The following is an 18,579-nucleotide window of genomic DNA, read 5'->3' on the forward strand; positions in this document are numbered from 1 at the left end:
ATTTGATTCATTTGGGTACCATTTAAGTTAGTCCCATTCACCCCACCCTTACTACATCGGACATAAATGTGTCCATCATAAGAAGTTCATGGTACCACGTGTTCACTACTTACTTGGCCAGAGTAAGCGATCAACACTTGGTATACCTGACCTTTTTATAATTTTCACATTACACCCCATGTAAGTAATACCTCTATTTGTTTCTCTTGGAAACAATATTCTGGATATGTATTCTATTCAGGTTTGTCCAAGTTTTCATTCTAAATCTGCAACTATCAATTTCTACGTATTGGTTGCATGTTTATATTCATGCAATAATTTAAACATGCACATGGTAAATGCTTGCCCTAACGGGCTTTTCTTGCCATTAGCCTTGTTCGTGACCATTACGCGATTTAGGTCCTTAATGAGCATGCTCTTCTTGTCATATCTCGGATCATTCCATCATTATATCCATAATTCGCTTGACTCTCGTCGTCTTCAAACGCGAGTGTCCTTCAATTAAAACGTTCACAAAAGTTAGTAACATCTACTTCAATAATGGCCCGTATTATAATACAAGGCTTTTTCTACTATACGCGTCAATGCACGTATTTTCGTCAACTATATCAATCATTTCAATTGGGTAACGTGTATCACACGGTAGCCCTATGTGTTGTTTACAACACCTTAGCATGCTAAACTATTAACATACATGTACTTACCGGATTTGCGATCAAGCCTCGAACCGAACACCAATCTTTATCAAGAGCGTAAGGTTTAAGTCCAAGCATAGCTTTCCCGCCATACTTGAATCTCTTAAACCAAGGCTCTGATACCAACTTGTAACACCCGTTCTTATAAATTAAGGTTTAACGTATCATTTACGAAAAACAATCATGTAATTAAGATTACATATGCATTGGGAATTACGGGTTTATTAAAACTTTTTACAATTTAAAAGTATACAACATATCATGTGTACGTTCGTCGTTTAACATAATAACGATACATAGTGCGGAAGCTTATTTCGTGATCGTGTTCGGTTCTTGCTCGTCGCTTGATCTTCATCCGTGCACTCTTGGCATTCACCTATGATCAAAACCAACTTAAAAGTTAGTTTTGATATGTCTAATATTAAGTTCAAACAAGTACAGGGGTTAAAAATGACAAAATTTAAAAATTTTCGAAGTTGGGGGGCGTCGCGTGACGCCAAGGGCCTAGGCGTCACGCCTAGCCCTTGTTTTCATAGCCTGTTGCCTTCAGCTGTTGCTGTACATTCCCAGCTCAACCCGATTTCACGGAAACGGCCATAACTTCTTCGTTATTGATCCGTTTTACCCGATTCTTTTTCCTACGCGTCCGTAATTTAATCCTCCATCTTATGGAGTTAAAATCCTACATCCAACATAAGAAATTTTGAGACTTCTAAGCCTTCGACTCGTTACCTTTTTACCGAATTTTAACCCGTTTATGCATTTTATCAAACAAATGTATTTATTTGATTCCTATATCTCATACACTTCTTCAAATTAATGTTACCTACTATATTAGGTTCTAATCATAGGTTTATTACACAATTTAAACCCGTTTTCGCTCGTATGCTTATTTTTGACCCGTTAAGGGTATTTAAGCACTTTAAAGCTTGAAATCGCTTTATTTCATTTCTAGCATCTTATTCCTACATTTCTTATCAAGTAATCTTCAACTACAACTCTTTGTGTGTTGGATTTCAATGTGTATATCTATATGTTCCGAGTTTTAACCTTCGGATTGTTATTTTACGACAAGACTCAAATAGAGCTATTTGACTAACGTATTACATCTTTCAACTTCTACACTTATTCTAAGTTATTTAATCAAGAAACTCGTTTCCAAACGACCTTTAAGGGTTGTTTGTTCAATTTAACCTACAAGGGCATTTTGTTCAATTTTGGTCCTTCTTTTACGACAAAGGACTTTCAGATACTTGTTTGACCCAAAAATTCGTCTTTTAACTATAACCTTGTTTAGAAGCCATTATGTTTCTAAAACACTACAATTATAACTTGAATTATTCGGTTTATCTTTAAGATAACCAAATATCTAATTTGACCTTGTTTAACTCTTAGAAAACCTCAAGTTCTACATGATGAATTGAATCATTATACATCCCTGGCTCGGATCAATATATTGACCCGTTTCAATGATTCGATTGTTCTGTCGTCGAAAAGGGTATAACATATTTCGTGTTGTTCGCCCTCACATTCTAATATTTATATAAAATTTTAATCACTAAGAGAGTTTCGTGATTCATGGTTCTGTCGTCGAAAAAAGTATAGCATATTTGTGTTGTTCGCCCTCACATTCTAATATTTATATAAATTTTAAAATTATTCTATTATTATAATTACTTTGGAACATGTTTTGTTTCGAGTGTTCTGTTACGACATTCTTATTTTTATCTATGTCTTGATATAGATTTTACTCAATACCGGCTATGAATAATAATGTACAAGTGATCGAAGCACAAAAATACATGTCATTAAGGTCGTCTCACGGTTTAGTTTTTTCTATGTAAAATTACAATGTTTATCCTTTTTCGTTATTTTAATAATATAATATAAAATTTCAAATATACCGTTGCGACGTACTAATTTTTATCTATGTTTTAATAAAAGTTGTTTTTTTTTGTCTCTTATCGTGACGAATCGAATTGATAACGTCCAATGAGGTGAGTTGAATCGATTCCGACAAAATAGATGTTGATATTCTCTTAGTCATATCTATTTTGGTTACTATTTCGAATGAGGCTAACGTACCTAACCGAAATCCACCGTTTTGCACTCCATTTACATTTTTTTTAACGACCAACAAATCCATCCTAAGCACTTTCGGGACAACCACCGGAAACGGTGCCTAAACTCAAATTTGCCCCCCAAACTACCGATTTTAAGAAGACACTAAATATCTGATTTTGGCAAATCCTTCATGTAAACCTTGTTTCAAAGGTACGCAACCTAGTGATTTATTCTGTTTTTACACATTTTGTTGTTGAATCATACAGTTATGTATAGGTATTATCGCTACACCCCCGTAGTTTTAACGACTGTATTTCTTTAATGCTAATTTATGTGCTGTTATGTTCCTCTTTCGTTAATGATGTTCATCTGATGATCCATTTTCTTCTTATTGCATGTATTGGATATCTTTGGTGGCGTAGTGTATGCACTCTAGGTGTTCGATGAATTGTCTCACAGAATTATTGCTATAAGGATCTCATAGATGAGTAACAGTTGTATTTGTTTCTTCTGATTATCACATAGCAATACGATAAGTTGATGTGTTTAGACCATGTGTAGTGGTAGAACACTATAATGCCCCCACCATGGGGCGTTTTGCGCCATGTGGCGTCCTAGTCAGCAAGAGGGCATTATAGCAAAAGTGGTGTAGTGGGTATAATGCCCCATAATGCCCCACTCAATCATTTTACATTTATTTTTGTTTCGGTCGAAAGATGGTGGGTGGGTCGAAAGATGGTGGGTGGGTCGAAAGATGGTGGGTCGAAAGATGGTGGGTGGGTCGAAAGATGGTGGGTGGGCAGCGTTATAATTTAAACGCCGAACGGGATTTTTTTCGAAAATAACGCCGTAAAACGCCCCCTGTAATGGGGGGTTGGGCGTTTTCGGGCGTTTTCGCGCAATTTTTTTTTAAAAAAAACGCCCCATTACGCTTGGTCTTAGTATCATCTGTTCTTGCAGAGTCTGTGTTCTTATAATTTTCCACTCTAATGGTAGTTTGTTTGCGAAGTGTGGTGATCGAAGCTACTTAGCCTATCACATAAGCAGTTTTAATCCTAACTAAGCTGGTAGTTTCATTCTGTTGTCGCCTCTCAGTCTCTTTTTATTTTATGTGTTTGTATATGGCCATTTTAGTGGCTTTGATTTCGAACGCTGTCTTTCTCATTTCCACCAACTTTGACAACATTTATTTAGTGGTTAAGATCATAAGAAACTACCTGGTTACTTGTAACAATTTCAAGTTGTTTGGGGAGTTCTTTAGTAATAATGATGACTATTCGCTCATTTTGTTTAAAGTAAACTCAAAAGAATGTTTATTTTGATGACACTACCTCATTCTGTTTAAGATTAGCAGACTATATATAGTATTCCAGTTGAAATTATTTACTGATACAAGTTCTTTATACTTTAACTCAACATGCTTCTAGAGTTATTAATTGTTACATCACCGAAATCCGACATTTAAGATGCTATTGATGGCCCGAGGCTTGTTTTGGTGACCTATAACTCTCAATTGAACTCATAAATTAATAAAAGAAGCATATAAACCACAGGTTAACTTTCAAAAACTGTACTTTTGTTGATTTTGCAGAATATTAGCTTTTAAGGTATTGTTCTTATAAATCTATCTTATTTCTCTTGTATTATTACCATCTGTATATCATATTCTTTACGTACTTAACATCCCCACATAGTGCGTGTGCTGCATATATTGATACAACTAACATTGGCTTCAGATATATCTTGATTTACTCAGCTTTAGTTGACTTGCAAACCACTTGCTTTGTTTTTTTTAATTGTTAGTGCCTAGAGGGTTTATAGATTAGAAAGTCGGTAAATAACTGCTAGTTAGTATATTTACTGGAAAATAAAGATAACATGGTCGTCGGGTGTCTGGATTAATTAGCTTATTTTCCGGCTTATAGGAATTTTGAAAAACGTAAGCCCATTTTTCGGGCTTGTGTTGTGAGTTTACCAACTTGAGCTCATGACTTATTTAAGCCTATAAGCTCAAGTTGATAAATTCATAAGCCGGGAAAATAATGATAATCAGCCTTTTAAATTCCAGTAATCCCAGCCCATAAGCAAAAAAAAAAGCTAATCCAAACACCCCATTTCTCATAAGGTTTATAGGCTCTTCTTCTGTGTATTAAAATCATAGGACATCGATACACTACACTTGATCTGATAACTGTTATATTCTTTTTATTATTGGTATTATATATCAATTTGTACAGAAAAGGAGTGATACAAGAGACACAAATAATTTAATTACACAACTCTTGAAACTCAAAATAAAACCAATACATGTGTCCTTCACCACATATCTGTTATGAAATATTGCTTGTCTGTGACACTGGAGTCTGAGCCTACAAAACTATATTAGCCACCTGTGGCTGCAACATCTCAATGAAAATTTGGTCGTCGACGTGTCATGTCTTATTGCCACTCCAGTTGAACCCAATAACACATATTCATCGGTTATGGCCATCTCTGCTTGCATGATGGACGAAAGCTGTTGATTTCATGGCCTCACTAAACCATTTCACCCGTTTTATCAGCATCTTCTTGCAGTTGCAATGCCAACTCTAGTCCCCAAACAACATCGTCCATAGCTGGGCGTGCAAATCTTTCTTCATTCAAGCAACTACAGGCTACCTCCCCAAACTTCGTTAAGCACTTAGGGGTAATCTCACCACTCAGGTTTCGGTCAATTATCTCATGCAGGGTCCCCTTTCGATAACAGGACCTTCCCAATTCCGCCAGATTCACTTGTTCATCAGGCAGCCCTAGATCGATAACAGGTCTTGCACACAACACTTCAAGCAAAATGACTCCAAAGGAGTACACATCAGATTTGACAGTGAGTTGTCTCCTCCGATAATATTCAGGATCCACATACCCGATGGTACCCTTCACCACTGTGCTAACATGGTTTTTTGTTTGGTCTTTAGGGCCTAGCTTAGACAACCCGAAGTCAGACAACTTTGCAACCCAATTTTCATCTAGTAAGATATTTGTGGACTTCACATCCCGATGAATTATCGCACGGTTTGCTCCAGTGTGGAGATACTGCAACCCTTTTGCTGCACCAATGCAAATACGAAGACGTCTTTTCCACGACAAAGGAGGGTTGTATTTCTTGTATAGATGTTCTCGTAGAGTTCCGTTAGGCATGTAATCATAGACCAGTATCATCTCGCCCTCATCATCACAATATCCAATCAGGGACACTAGTTGTACATGTCGTAGTTTGGATAGAAACTCTATTTCTGTTATGAATTCACGAAAACCTTGTTTGGATGAAGAGTTGAGCCGTTTGATTGCAACAATGGTTTTTGCGTTGTCAATATACCCTTTGTACACTGTACCAAACCCTCCTCTGCCTATAACACATTTGGCATCAAATTCGCAGGTAGCAACTTTCACTTCCGCAAATGAAAAACGACGACATCTATCTAACGGTAATGATGGATAGTAAGAGTTAGTAGATGCTAACGACTTGTCACCAACCTTACCAGAGTGTTTGACTCGCGTTCGCAAGAAAACCACAAGAACGAAAATCGTCAACACAACTAACCCTCCCCCGACACCTCCAATTATGGGGGCATATAACTTAGTTTTCTTTGTGTTCTGTATTACGAGAGAAACATCTAGATAAGCAGCAGTATATAGTTCGGGGTTTGGGCTAGCAAGACTACCATCCATGCTCAACTTGAATACTTCCAAGCCGTTTAAAAACGCATCATTATATAGTTGAGATTGGGGATTCGGATGCATCGCGAGCCACAAATCTCGTTTGCTTCCGCTGCCATCCGGGTCGTTGACAAACACAACGTAATCCTTATATACAGGATAACCACTACCACGAGTTAAGTAAAATAGATCAATTTCGTCGTCAGCGGTTTGATTATTAATGAAGATCATGAAAATCACCTGACCACGTTTATTGTATTGTGGTATAACGTTGCAAAAATGGAGCCTCAGATGGTAATAAAAACCGGAATCAACGGGAAGTATCCAAGTCAGATTATACTTGTCAGACTGATTGCCCATACTCCTTTGGGTTCGATAAACTAGCTCGGGTGCAGTATAATTCGGTGTCTCCGTTGTATACATAATCGGCTTCAGCTGATCATACACAGGTGTCAACCCAATTGCTGCTGAGTATATGTAGTTATTATCAGGACCCCATGACCGGTACATACCGGTATCTCCATTACCCGATACATGTCCCCCACCCATGTTTAACCTGTAGATATTTTCAAGTGCCATTTTGTTGTCAATAACGGGTCCGTTAGTTACCCCAACAGATTTCAGTTTCTTAGAGTTGTAGAGATCTTCTGGCATTGAAACGATTTCAATACCGTTGATGAAGGCGTACGATTTGGGTGAGGGTGTAAAGGTAACGTTTAGGATTTGTGCATCTTTTACGTAGATGATGAATTCTTTGACAAAGTTAGGAACCAGGGGTCTGTCGACTCGTGCGTTGGAGCGCGTCTTTGCTAGAAAGGAGGCGGTTAGGAAAGCACTGAAGTTGGTTAAGAGAGAGTAGCCATTGGATGATACCGAGAAGAAAGATTGTTCTGGTTTGAGGTCAGAGTAAATGGCAGGGTAGAAATATAGGCGGAGGAATTTGGGGCCTTGGGACACCGGAAATGTGTATGTGAACGAAGAAGTGTTAAAGATTCGGGCGGTGGAATAAGGTGTTTGGGGGACCGAAGGATCTCGGTGAAGGGGGGTGGATGAATATGAGGTGATGGAGATGGTGGAGGGTACAACAGTGGAACGTTCATCACTATCCCATATCCGGTCCGAATTGGTGGTGGTGGTGGAGGAACCACAGTCAAAGAGGTAATAGTCGGTGGCGTTGTATGGTTGGGCCGCGGTGGAGGAGGAGGAGGAGGAGAGGAGGAGCAAAGAAAAAATGGGAAAAGTGAAGGTGAGCATTATGCTTGATAGGTTTCCTTGTTGGTGGGAATATTAATAGCAGTTAACGTTAGAACTGAAAAGCCAAATGTTTGGCTGGTTGACTTAAAAAGTCTTATAAGTTTTGCTACTAGCCAATATCAATCTCACTTGTAAATTTAAAGTTCACACACAATGAAATACACGTGTATCATACAAATTACGTGCTAAGTTGCTTGTATAGGTGTATATATCTATATCTATTTTCTGATTAGTTTGTGAGGTTCATTGAGGACGCTAAAAACATAAGGAATAGTGGGGAGCTGACTCAGACAAACTCTGGCTGGACTCATTCTAATAGCGTTGGAACTGGTTCATTGTCCTAACTAGGATCTTTTAACCCTAAACCCTAAATAGATTAGGGTTTGACTTTTAGGGTCTTATATTAGGGTTAATCATTAGTATTTAGGGTTTAGCTTTTAGTTTTATAGTTTAGATTTTACGGCTTACCTTAGGTTTTAGTCTTATTGTTTAGCTTTAGGGCTTTAGGTTTAGAGTTTAGGGTTTAAGGTCTAGGATTTAAGGGTTAGGGTTAAAAGATCCTAGTTAAGGTTCGACGAGCCGGTTCCAATGCCGCTAGAATGAGTCCAATCAAAGTCCGTTTGAGTCGGTTCCCCACTTTTTTAGTGTTTCCCAATAGCCCTCCCCTAGTTCATTATTTTTAAGTTGACTTATATTCGAAGTTGGTTTGTAACGGATGACTAACTGATTTTAGAAGATAAAGTAATTGGTTTGATGGTTTGGGTTATGCTAAAAAGTCAATTCTGTCTTAAAAGTGTAAAAAATCTAATGTTGTAAAAATCGCGACTAGGCAGCGGCGACTATTCGGCAATTAATCGCTAGTCGGCCAGTAACTGAGTAATTTTTCGTTAGTCAGTCCATTAATCGCTAGTCGGCTCTAGTCGGGCCTAGTTGGACTTAGTTGACCCTAGTCAGTCGGCCAAAAATTGACGATTCCGGCCAGATTTCAGGCAAAACCTGTAAATTTTGGCAGTTTCCAACCAAACCATGTGAATTCTAGCAATTAATCTTGTATACTTAAAAAAATTAGTCCAGGAAGGGTTAAAACCTGTCTACTTAAAATATTAACCTATAAAAATGTGTATATGTATACATAAAACTGAAAACTACACATAAAAATCTCAATCCGATTAATCCCAATTATATTGAAGCATAAATCTGAGAGAAACAAGTGGATACCACCACCACTAGCACCAACACTTCTCCGATCTGCTCAAGTTGAGCTTTAACCGTCGCCATTGTCGGGTTTTCTTCATGAAACCCCTAAAATGTAATCGCCATCGTTTGGTTCTTGAACTACCAAGTGACTAGGGTAGGTTGGTGGTGCTTGAACCGTCATTTGGATATGAGCAAAACAAGTGGGTGGTGGGTGGTCTCTGATGGTGGGGGATGTGTTTTTATGGTGTTGAATGTTTGGATATGAAATCCAGGGATGATGATGGAGGATGGTGATAGCAGGCCGATGGTGGTCGCCGATGGTGGGGTGGTGGCAGGGGCGGACTTTTATGTAACCCAAGGTGGGCGGGCGCACCCCCGGGAAAAAAAAATTTAGTGCTATTTTTCTTTGAAAATCCCGTCTGCACCCCTTGGATTTTTCGTCCGCACCCCTTGAATTTTTTCATCCGCACACCTTAGGTAAAAAATGTTTTCGATTTATATTTTAAATTTTTTTAGTAAACTCTAATTAAAAAACTACCTAAATTATATAAACTTATACTACCCAACTTAACCCAAATATCCAATACCTTAACCCACTATTTCATTAAACATAATTAACCCACTAATTACTAGCCCATTAAACAAACTCAACCTAAGTTCAAACTATAATAATTAAAATAAGCTCAATAGTCCCTTAGAATTCCTCCCGCCCTCCCTCTCTTGGGTTGTCTCCTACCAGCGATCATCGAACACAACAACACATCATCAGCAGCCGCGAACCACCGCCGTCCGACACCAAAGGGTAACAAAATTCTTAAATAGGTTTGAAATTTCATGTGTTTTGACGTTGTTTAGATGATTTTTAGGGTGATTATGTTGTTTAGATGATTTTTAGGGTGATTACACACGATTTCTAGGGTTGAAAGTTAAAATTGAAACATTATGTTATGGAGCGATCAACTTATGCATCAATTTATTTGTGATAGGAACCATGAGTAGGGACGTTATGGCGCAATTTCTTTTGTTTTACATGACCCGACCCGACCGAACCGATACGAACCGATTTTTTTACTTATATACCTAGGGGCCTAAAATTTTTAAAAATGTTTCGCACCCCCATAGAAAAATTCCTGGGTCCGCCACTGGGTGGTGGTGGTGTGACAGTGCTCGGCAGGTGATGGTGGTCATATCTGGGAGAGAGAGAGAGATGGGTTTTAATTATGTAGAGAGAAAGATGTTTTATATATTTAATTTAATATCAATAAATAAAAAGATAAAACATATTTAAGGAATTTATAAATAATTATGTACTTATATATAAGATTCCCGAAATGCCCCTACCTTTAATTGTATGATTTAACTGAGGTAAGGCCATGGAGCAAAATAGGAAAAACATAGTAACCTATTGGAGGAAAATGTATATTTTTAAAGGATTAGGGCGTACCGTTAAAACGACCAAATCATAGGGAGCAAAACAAAAATTTACTTTTATCTTTTAAGTTACTTAAATTTAGTTTATAAACTTGTAGCATATGCTATATGACACTACGTGACGTTCACACGGTATCTTTAATTTTAAATTTTAATGCATTAGCAAGCAAATGATTAAAAGTATAATACTCTTTACCTGTTAAATTTCTGTATAATATGATAAGTTGATAACCACCTTGATCACTTTATCTTATCTTAATCATGTATATTTTCTATCCGTAATAACGTAAATACATTTGTTTGATAATGTTTGTTCATTTATGGCATGCCAAATTTGACTTTTTGAGTTTTATATGAACGCATGTCGCTTTCAAGTGTAAAAGCACCCTTTCTTCCCTCTTATTAAAAAACAAAATGCTGCCAACTTGCCTAATTTTCAAACCCCTGTTTTGACTTTTCATTTTTTCCTGTAAAGAACAAATGTTGTCAAATTTGACGAGAATGAAGAAGGTAGGCGTGTTTTCAAATCCCTTAGGTGTTTCCTAAATTTATTGCATATGTTCATTTGCAAGCTGTGAGCGGTTTTGTAGATATGAATGTTATTATAAATCTCTTACTTGACAACAATTAGTGGTAATCCAAGCAGATAACATGTTAATTACTAGAAAACATAATACAATTTTAGTGTTTAAAGTTTAGGGACGTAGAATGATCGGTATTACAATCGTCTGAAGTTTATTTTATATGATACATCAATATGTAAAGGAAAGAAATGATGCAATTTACATATAACTTTTTTACTACTAATGCAAATCAAAGTCAAAATTTAAAATGATAATATCTTAAAGGAAATCTCAACTCTAATATCATCTACCAGCTGGCTTCAGAATCTCAGAGAAAACTGTTTCCGACTTAAACCCTTCATCACTGCTACTAATCGACGATGTGCCATTTCTTGTCGCGCTTGATCCTGTGAACACATCATCGTCTGTTGTCGTCTCTCCTTGCATAAGAAAGGGAAATTCTTGATTTTCAGACACGCGTTCACCGACTGTTTTATCAGCAGCTTCTTGTAGCTCCAATGCAAACTCTAGTCCCCAAACTACTTCATCCATTGCTGGCCTTTCACTTCTTTGCTCTTTCAAGCATCTAATTGCCACATCACCAAACTGCCGTAAACACTCGGGTGCAATCACACTCCTTACTTTTGGATCAATTATCTTCTCCAGTGTCCCCTTCCTGTAACAAAGTTTCCCCCACTCTGCCAAACTCACTTGTTCTTTCGGCAGCCCGATAATCATAACCGGTCTTGCACACAACACTTCAAGCAGCACAACTCCAAATGAGTACACGTCAGATTTGTCCGTAAGTTGTTGGCTTTTGTAGTATTCGGGATCCACATACCCGACACTACCCTTCACTAAGGTGCTAACATGGTTTTGTGCTTGATCTCTAGGGCCTAGCTTTGACAAACCGAAATCAGATACCTTAGCAACCCAATTTTCATCCAGTAAGATATTTGTGGACTTGACGTCCCTATGAATTATTGAACGTTTTGCACCCGTGTGGAGATAATGCAACCCTTTGGCTGCACCAATGCAGATCTGAAGACGTCTTTTCCATGGCAAAGGAGGCTTGTTTGTCTTGTACAAGTGTTCACGTAGAGTCCCGTGCGCCATGTAATCATAGACAAGTATCATCTCTCCCGCATCTTCACAGTATCCAATCAGGGACACTAACTGGACATGGCGTAGTTTAGACAACATCCCTATTTCCGTATGGAATTCTTGAAAACCTTGATTGGATGATTCGTTGAGCCGTTTGATTGCAACGACAGTTGACGCGTTATCAATGTAACCTTTGTACACCTTACCAAACCCTCCGTTGCCTATGACGAAATCATCGTTAAATTCACCCGTAGCGGATCTCACTTCTGTAAGTGAAAAACGGCGGCAACGATCTGATGGCAGTGTTGAATGTGAAGACTTCGATTCACTATATGCCGGCCCGTATGATGACCTGTCTTCAGCGGCACTATAATCTTTGACTCGTCTTCGTTTCAGGAAAACTATGATAATTAAGATCGACAACAAGACTAACGCTCCGACAATACCTCCAATAATCGCAGCATATGGAGGTTTCTTCTTGTTCCTATTTACACTAGTTGTTGGCTCGGTTGGTGGGGTTGTAGAGATAAGTTCCGGGTTTGGGCTAGCGAGACTTCTATCCATGCTTAGCTTGAAGACTTCCAACCCGTTCAAATAAGCATCAAGATATAGTTCAGAATTGGGATTAGGATGCATCGCGACCCACAAATCTTGCTTGCCTCTGTTGCGATCCGGGTCATTGACAAACACAATGTAATCTTTGATTACAGGATAACCGCTACCTTGTGTTAACTGGAATAGATCAATTTCCTCGTCAGCAGTTTGATTATTAATAAAGATCTTGAAAACCACCTGACCTGTTTTTGTGTACTGTGGTATAATGTTGCAAAAATGGAGCCTGAGCTTGTAATAAAACCCAGAATCAACGGAGAGTAACCAAGTCAGATTGTACCTGTCAGACTGTTTGCCCATACTCCTTTGGGTTCGATAAACTAGCTCAGGTGCAGTATAACTCGGTGTCTCGTTGGTATACATAATCTGCTCCTTCGGATCATAAACAGGTGTCAACCCACTTGCTGCTCCGTATATGTAGCTATTATCTTGTTCCCATGGCCGGTACATACCGGTATCATCAGTACCCGATATATGTCCTCCACCCATGTTTAACCTGTAAATATTCTCAAGCGCCATGTTGCTGTCAGTTACAGGTCCTGTAGTTTGACCGACGTATTTCAAGCCACCAACGCTAAAGTACAGAGTTTCTGGCGTTGAAACGATTTCAATACCATTGATGAAGGCATATGAGTTGAGTGAGGGTGTAAAGGTAACGCTTAGGCTTTGTGTATCTGTTACATAGATCATGAATTCTTTGATAAAGCTGGTCGTTTCCAGATAGGAGGCGGTTAGGAAAGCACTGAAGTTGGTTAACAAAGAGAATCCATTGGATGAGACTGAGAAGAAAGATTGTTCTGGTTTGAGGTTGGTGTAAGTGGCAGGATAGAAATATAGGCGGAGGAATTTGGGGCCTTCGGAGACCGGAAACGTGTAAGTGAATGAAGAAGTGTTGAAAATTCTAGCATGAGAATAAGGGGTTGAGGGTACTGAAGGATCCAGATGTAAAGGGGTGGCTGAAAAGGAGGTGGTGGTGGTGTTGGGAGGGACGAATTTGGAATTCTGATCACCGTCCCATCTGCGGTCCGTAGTGGTGGTGGTGGGTGTACCGCAGGCGAGGAAGAAGCGATCGGTGGCGTTGTATGGTTGTGCAGTGGTGGTGGAGAACAAGAGAAGTAGAGAAAAGAAGGGTAAACTGGAGGTTAACATGGTGGTTGAAGAGTAGTAGTATGATTGTTTGAATAACTGGAGTAAGGGTATTAACTACCACTGGTGGTTTTATAAAAATAATAAATCATAGCAGCAGTGGTCACATTGAAAGGCCTGTCTGCCTGCTTGATATTAATTTGTGGAACAAAGACATGCTTCCTCCTATTAGAGTGTTTTTTTTTTTTTTATTTTTATTTTTTTATTTATTTTTTTTTTTTGAAAACGGAAAAAAAATGTTTAAATGTTATACTTTGCATCGCTTTCAGTTGTAATCAATGGGCATGAAAAATATCAAGTTGAATGAGTCAATTACCAAAATAGGACAATACAATATATGGATGTGGACTGAATTGTCCCCACCACTTTTATACAACAATATTACACTATAGTTAGCTGGCATAAAAACAAAACAAAACAGCCGAGGATGAAATTGAAAATTGTATGAATAGAACAGCCAAAATGATTTGATCTAAAAGGATATATAGTTTTTACTGTGTGAAACTGTGAATTATAGTTTATGGTAACCTTTTACCATGGTTGATAGGTTTATATTCAATATTGTTTTTTTACGATTTCTTCGAGTTAGAATATTTACTGAAAACTGTAGGGTATAAAGAAAAGAGAACTGAGAGCAGATTTATGGGTATAAAGAAAAGAGAACTGAAGAAACACTGAACTAATTTATGGGGACTAATTAGTTTGGTTTATGTTTCTACCATAATGGTTAATCTTCTTATGAATATTTGAGCTCCGACTTGAGGTTCAATCCTGCAAAACAAAACACCGTTACTCGTTAAGAGGGGAATGTGGGGGTTTCCCTCTTAACCGGGCTCCGGCGTGAGAATAAGCAACTGCTTGGGAGGTTAATCAAGTGTTAAGAGTGAGAGTAGAGGGAATAGAATGTTTAACCTGTGGAATGAGGTTTCTATTTATAGCCGGAGAGGTGTAAGAGGATATGGGCTGATGGGTCTTGGGCCGGAAATGGATAAGACAACGGATGTGCTCTTTGTCTCACTAGTGTCGACCGTTTAGTGGCTTCTAGAAGTTCTTCGGTGCTGGCGCACCTTGATTGGAGCCTCGTGTCGTTGTTGTCGGCCCTGCTGCTCTTCTGCCATCAGCAGACAAGTGGAGATCGTGGGACAGATGTCTCCGTCCCTTTATTGGTGCCACGTAGGCGTCCTTACGTACTTCTCGTCAGACGATCGTGGCGCACGATTGACCAGAGCCTGCTGGACGCTCATTGGCTCTTTTCACTGCCACTTGTACCTTGTGTACCACTGGAGGTAGCCTCGCGCTGCCTTCCTATGCGGTTCCTGTTGAGCATCTAACTAACCCGCGCGGGTTAGTATGTCCATGTGCTCTTTTAGTATGCTAAGTGTTGATATCAGAACTTCTTGTGGGCGAGACCTTGCGCGACGTAGAGCAGAGAGTGGTGTATCTCGCGCGAGACTCTTGGTAGGAAGTTTATTAAGATAAGGAGTATGGTCCCACGCGCAACCTTGATGGAGGTTTGCGCGGCTTTTTGGAACCATACCCCTTCAAGTCCCCCCAGTCCAGTGCTGCACCATGCGCGACGCAAGTGGTTGGAGCTCTGGACTTAGAAAAAATAAAAGTTGAAGTGAATGTGTCTTGCTTTTGGTTGGTGTGGCGCCACGCAAAGTGTTGTTAAGGTGATGTTAACTTGCGCGCCCTTGATAACTTTTGCATGAAGCTAATTGTAAATTTATGGCGGGAAAAACTTCGAAATTTGAACTCTGGCAAGTTGGTGAGATAAGTCGCTGATTGCGACGTCTGAGTTGACCCCTGGCACGGATGTCATCATGCCGACTGCGACGGTTGCACTTCGTGTCAGGAGAGTGAGGCTCACGCGCACGTGGTAACCGTCAACCCTGCTTTTCCATGTGATGTGGCAGCCTCTCGTTGGTTAGCCTAGCGGCGAAAGCGGCACGTTTACCCATTGCATTAAATGCGATGGGTATATATATCCGAAGAGATGTGAGAGGTTCTCACTTCTCTTCTTTGCTTTCCAACTTTCTCTCGTTTCTCCTCTTTGAATCTTCAAATCTTGTAGCAGATCTTCAAGATTTTCTTCACATCTTCAAGTTTTTTCCAGAAACTTGCATCTTTCTTCACGATGACTGAATAACATCAAGAGGGAGTTTCCACAGAAGAGGGTCCTGTTCCCGTTCTCCGGTGGGATCTTGGACTTTTCGAGCAGATTGTTAGGAGCTTCCGGTTTCCACCGGAGTGGGATGCTCGGTACCCGGCTCAGAACCAGACTGCTGCCGACGCACCGCCGAGTTACATTACATTATTTGAAGACTTTTTCCTTCAAGGTAACTTTAGGTTACTAGCAACGAACTTCATGGGGCACATATTGCACCACTACAACTTCCATCTTTCTCAGATGAGCCCTCCTGGAATGGTTAGGGTTCGTCACTTTGAGTTTCTATGCCGAGCCCATGGCATCGAGCCATCTGTTGAGAAGTTCCGGGCCTTCTACCAACTCCAACGGACGATGGGCTTCTTCTCGCTTGCCAGCCGTGGTGCTGCAAAGAAGATCTTGCTAAAACCACCAAAGAGTTTCCACGACTGGAAACCCAAATTTTTCTTCATTCGAGAAGAGGTGCTGCCGATTGTCATGCCCTTTAGAGATTGGAGTGAGCCGGTGTCACACCCCTTTCTGCGGCGGAAGCACGAGGTGTGATCCTGAAAGGTTCTCATTGCATACGAAAGGTAAACATACTATATGCTCATTAAAATAACTTCAAATACCATACTTTGAAACATACGTTTAGCGTTTACATCGCTAGGTCACATAAAACATTGTCTTAAAAGTTTACAACTTTATTTAAAGATAAACATAAGCGACATCCAAGAGCATAAGTAAGACCACGCGCACATCCATCCTAGTTACCTGAAATACATGTGAGTTTTGGAAAAAAAACGTCAACATAATGTTGGTGTGAATTCATGCAGTTTTGTATTTCACGTTTGTATACTTTGTATGAAAACATAGTTTGTGAATAAATCAAGTTTTCATATATATAAATCCAGTTTCATGTGTACACCACGTACTCATGTATAATTCAAATTCTTCTTGAGTACCCCACGTACTCAAGTATAATTCCCATTTTCTTGAGTACCCCACGTACTTCAAGTACAATTCAAGTTTTTTTTTGAGTACCCCACGTACTCAAGTATTCATCAAGTTTTAGTATGGTATGAAATTTTTTTATAAAGTATTCCTGTAAGTATCAGGATTGTTAATGGGTTGCAAAGCCATTAACATGTGACACGACATAGGAAGTCACCAAACCTTAGGCATTTAATTGGTATATTCTGAGACACAAAAGCACTACTCGGTACTCGCCCTCACCGAGAGTGTGGCTGCCCGGCACCCGTTAGATCTAACCTTTTGTTCTGCGGTCTAGGTATATTGTTGATTAATGGTGCTTCTGTTCCCTATTCGTGACACGATTCCTCGCATCATTTTTCATAGCGCATCCTACTTGGTACTCGTTTCTCACCAAGCGCGCTTCCCGTATTCTTATATCACATCACACTTGGTACTCGTTTCTCACCAAGTGTGTTTCTTGTATTCTTATATCGCTACACACTTGGTACTCGTTCTCACCAAGTGTGCTTTTTATTATCATACCATTTGTTAAACATAAAAATATTTGTAACATGTATTTCACCCCCGAAGTTATAAAACTGAAAACAGTTAAGAGAAAAGGGGGAGCATGAACTCACAACTTTGCGTTCCTGTGCGTCGTAAACTTCACCGGATTTGCTTAATTAACGTCGTAACCTATACGCGTTTTCTTAACGTTAGTCACTAGAATTGCATCACACAAGTACAGTCACTCTCTTTTGTGTATATATTCTTGTGTTAAAAATATTTTATATTTTTAACTAAGTATCTTACTTATATTATTTTCTCTAAAATTAATATAAGTATCTTGTGTTTTGCACTTTGCACCCGAATTATGTATCTTGTATGATGTATGTGTATTTTTAAGTCTTAATACGCTAGCACGTATAGCACATACTATATACACTTAGCACAAAAGTTGGTGATAAAATAATATATATTTTTCTCTCAAAAATATACATACTTATATCCATTTTTATTTTTGAAGAAATCCTCATTTCTTATCACCAAAAATTAGGGAAACCTTGGTAATACTCTTAAATACATTTTTAGGGAATAAGTTCTTCAAAAACTTATATTTTTCTAAGTGTCAAAATTTATAAAAATTTTGACAGAGTTTCCCCTAAAAATGGAGGTTTCCCATGTTTTCAAAACATGTGTTTATTTTCTTTTAAATCGTCAACAATCAACATCAACAATTATCAACAATAATCATCAACAACATTCACTAATTACTCCATTTCATGAACTTGAATATTTACAAAAATGTGTAGTAATTTACTAGCACATTTAGTAAGTCTTGTTATCTTTATAGATAAGTTTAATTTCTTAAAAACCTTATTTTTAAAGAATATGAAGTTTCACAACTTCTAGTCGGTTTTTATGAAAATTATTTCTTTGTTAAAACTTTTGTTACACAAGTGTCCACACACTTGTTTGTTCACAAAAACACCTCTAGTTCATGAAAGATTCGGTTTTAAAACATGGTTTCGTCTTACAGTTGGTCTTTCGAAAATACCACTTGTAGATCTTTAGATCTATTAGTTTAGATCTTTAGATCTATTAGTTTAGCATCTAATTAGTCAATTTTGACATTTAAGCACATAATTGCAGTCATTAAATAATAATTAAAGTGTACGGAAGTTACCGGTTTTGT

The 18,579-nt window shown here is 38.6% G+C and overlaps 2 protein-coding genes and 1 long non-coding RNA gene across 3 annotated transcripts; 1 reads left to right on the plus strand and 2 right to left on the minus strand.

Moving 5' to 3' along the window:
- Positions 1–2,795: 2,795 nt before the first annotated feature.
- Positions 2,796–4,059, plus strand: LOC110879182. Its single transcript, XR_002558542.2, has 2 exons — positions 2,796–2,969; positions 3,182–4,059. It is a non-coding gene; the product is annotated as an uncharacterized LOC110879182 (long non-coding RNA).
- An 879-nt stretch (positions 4,060–4,938) lies between these two features.
- On the minus strand, positions 4,939–7,801 carry LOC110879181 (receptor-like protein kinase FERONIA). The gene has a single exon (XM_022127604.2). It carries the CDS (start codon positions 7,707–7,709, stop codon positions 5,295–5,297), a length of 2,415 nt encoding a protein of 804 aa, XP_021983296.1. The 5' UTR covers positions 7,710–7,801; the 3' UTR covers positions 4,939–5,294.
- A 3,207-nt stretch (positions 7,802–11,008) lies between these two features.
- LOC110879183 (receptor-like protein kinase FERONIA) lies at positions 11,009–13,895 on the minus strand. The gene has a single exon (XM_022127605.2). It carries the CDS (start codon positions 13,763–13,765, stop codon positions 11,204–11,206), a length of 2,562 nt encoding a protein of 853 aa, XP_021983297.1. The 5' UTR covers positions 13,766–13,895; the 3' UTR covers positions 11,009–11,203.
- Positions 13,896–18,579: the final 4,684 nt, after the last annotated feature.

This window comes from Helianthus annuus, chromosome 9 (assembly GCF_002127325.2).
Source record: "Helianthus annuus cultivar XRQ/B chromosome 9, HanXRQr2.0-SUNRISE, whole genome shotgun sequence".
Taxonomy (NCBI): Eukaryota; Viridiplantae; Streptophyta; class Magnoliopsida; order Asterales; family Asteraceae; genus Helianthus; species Helianthus annuus.

Bases quoted from the DNA above. Each gene is read 5' to 3' on its own strand.
- LOC110879181 (XM_022127604.2), bottom strand. From the start codon at position 7,709: ATGCTCACCTTCACTTTTCCCATTTTTTCTTTGCTCCTCCTCTCCTCC.
- LOC110879183 (XM_022127605.2), bottom strand. From the start codon at position 13,765: ATGTTAACCTCCAGTTTACCCTTCTTTTCTCTACTTCTCTTGTTCTCC.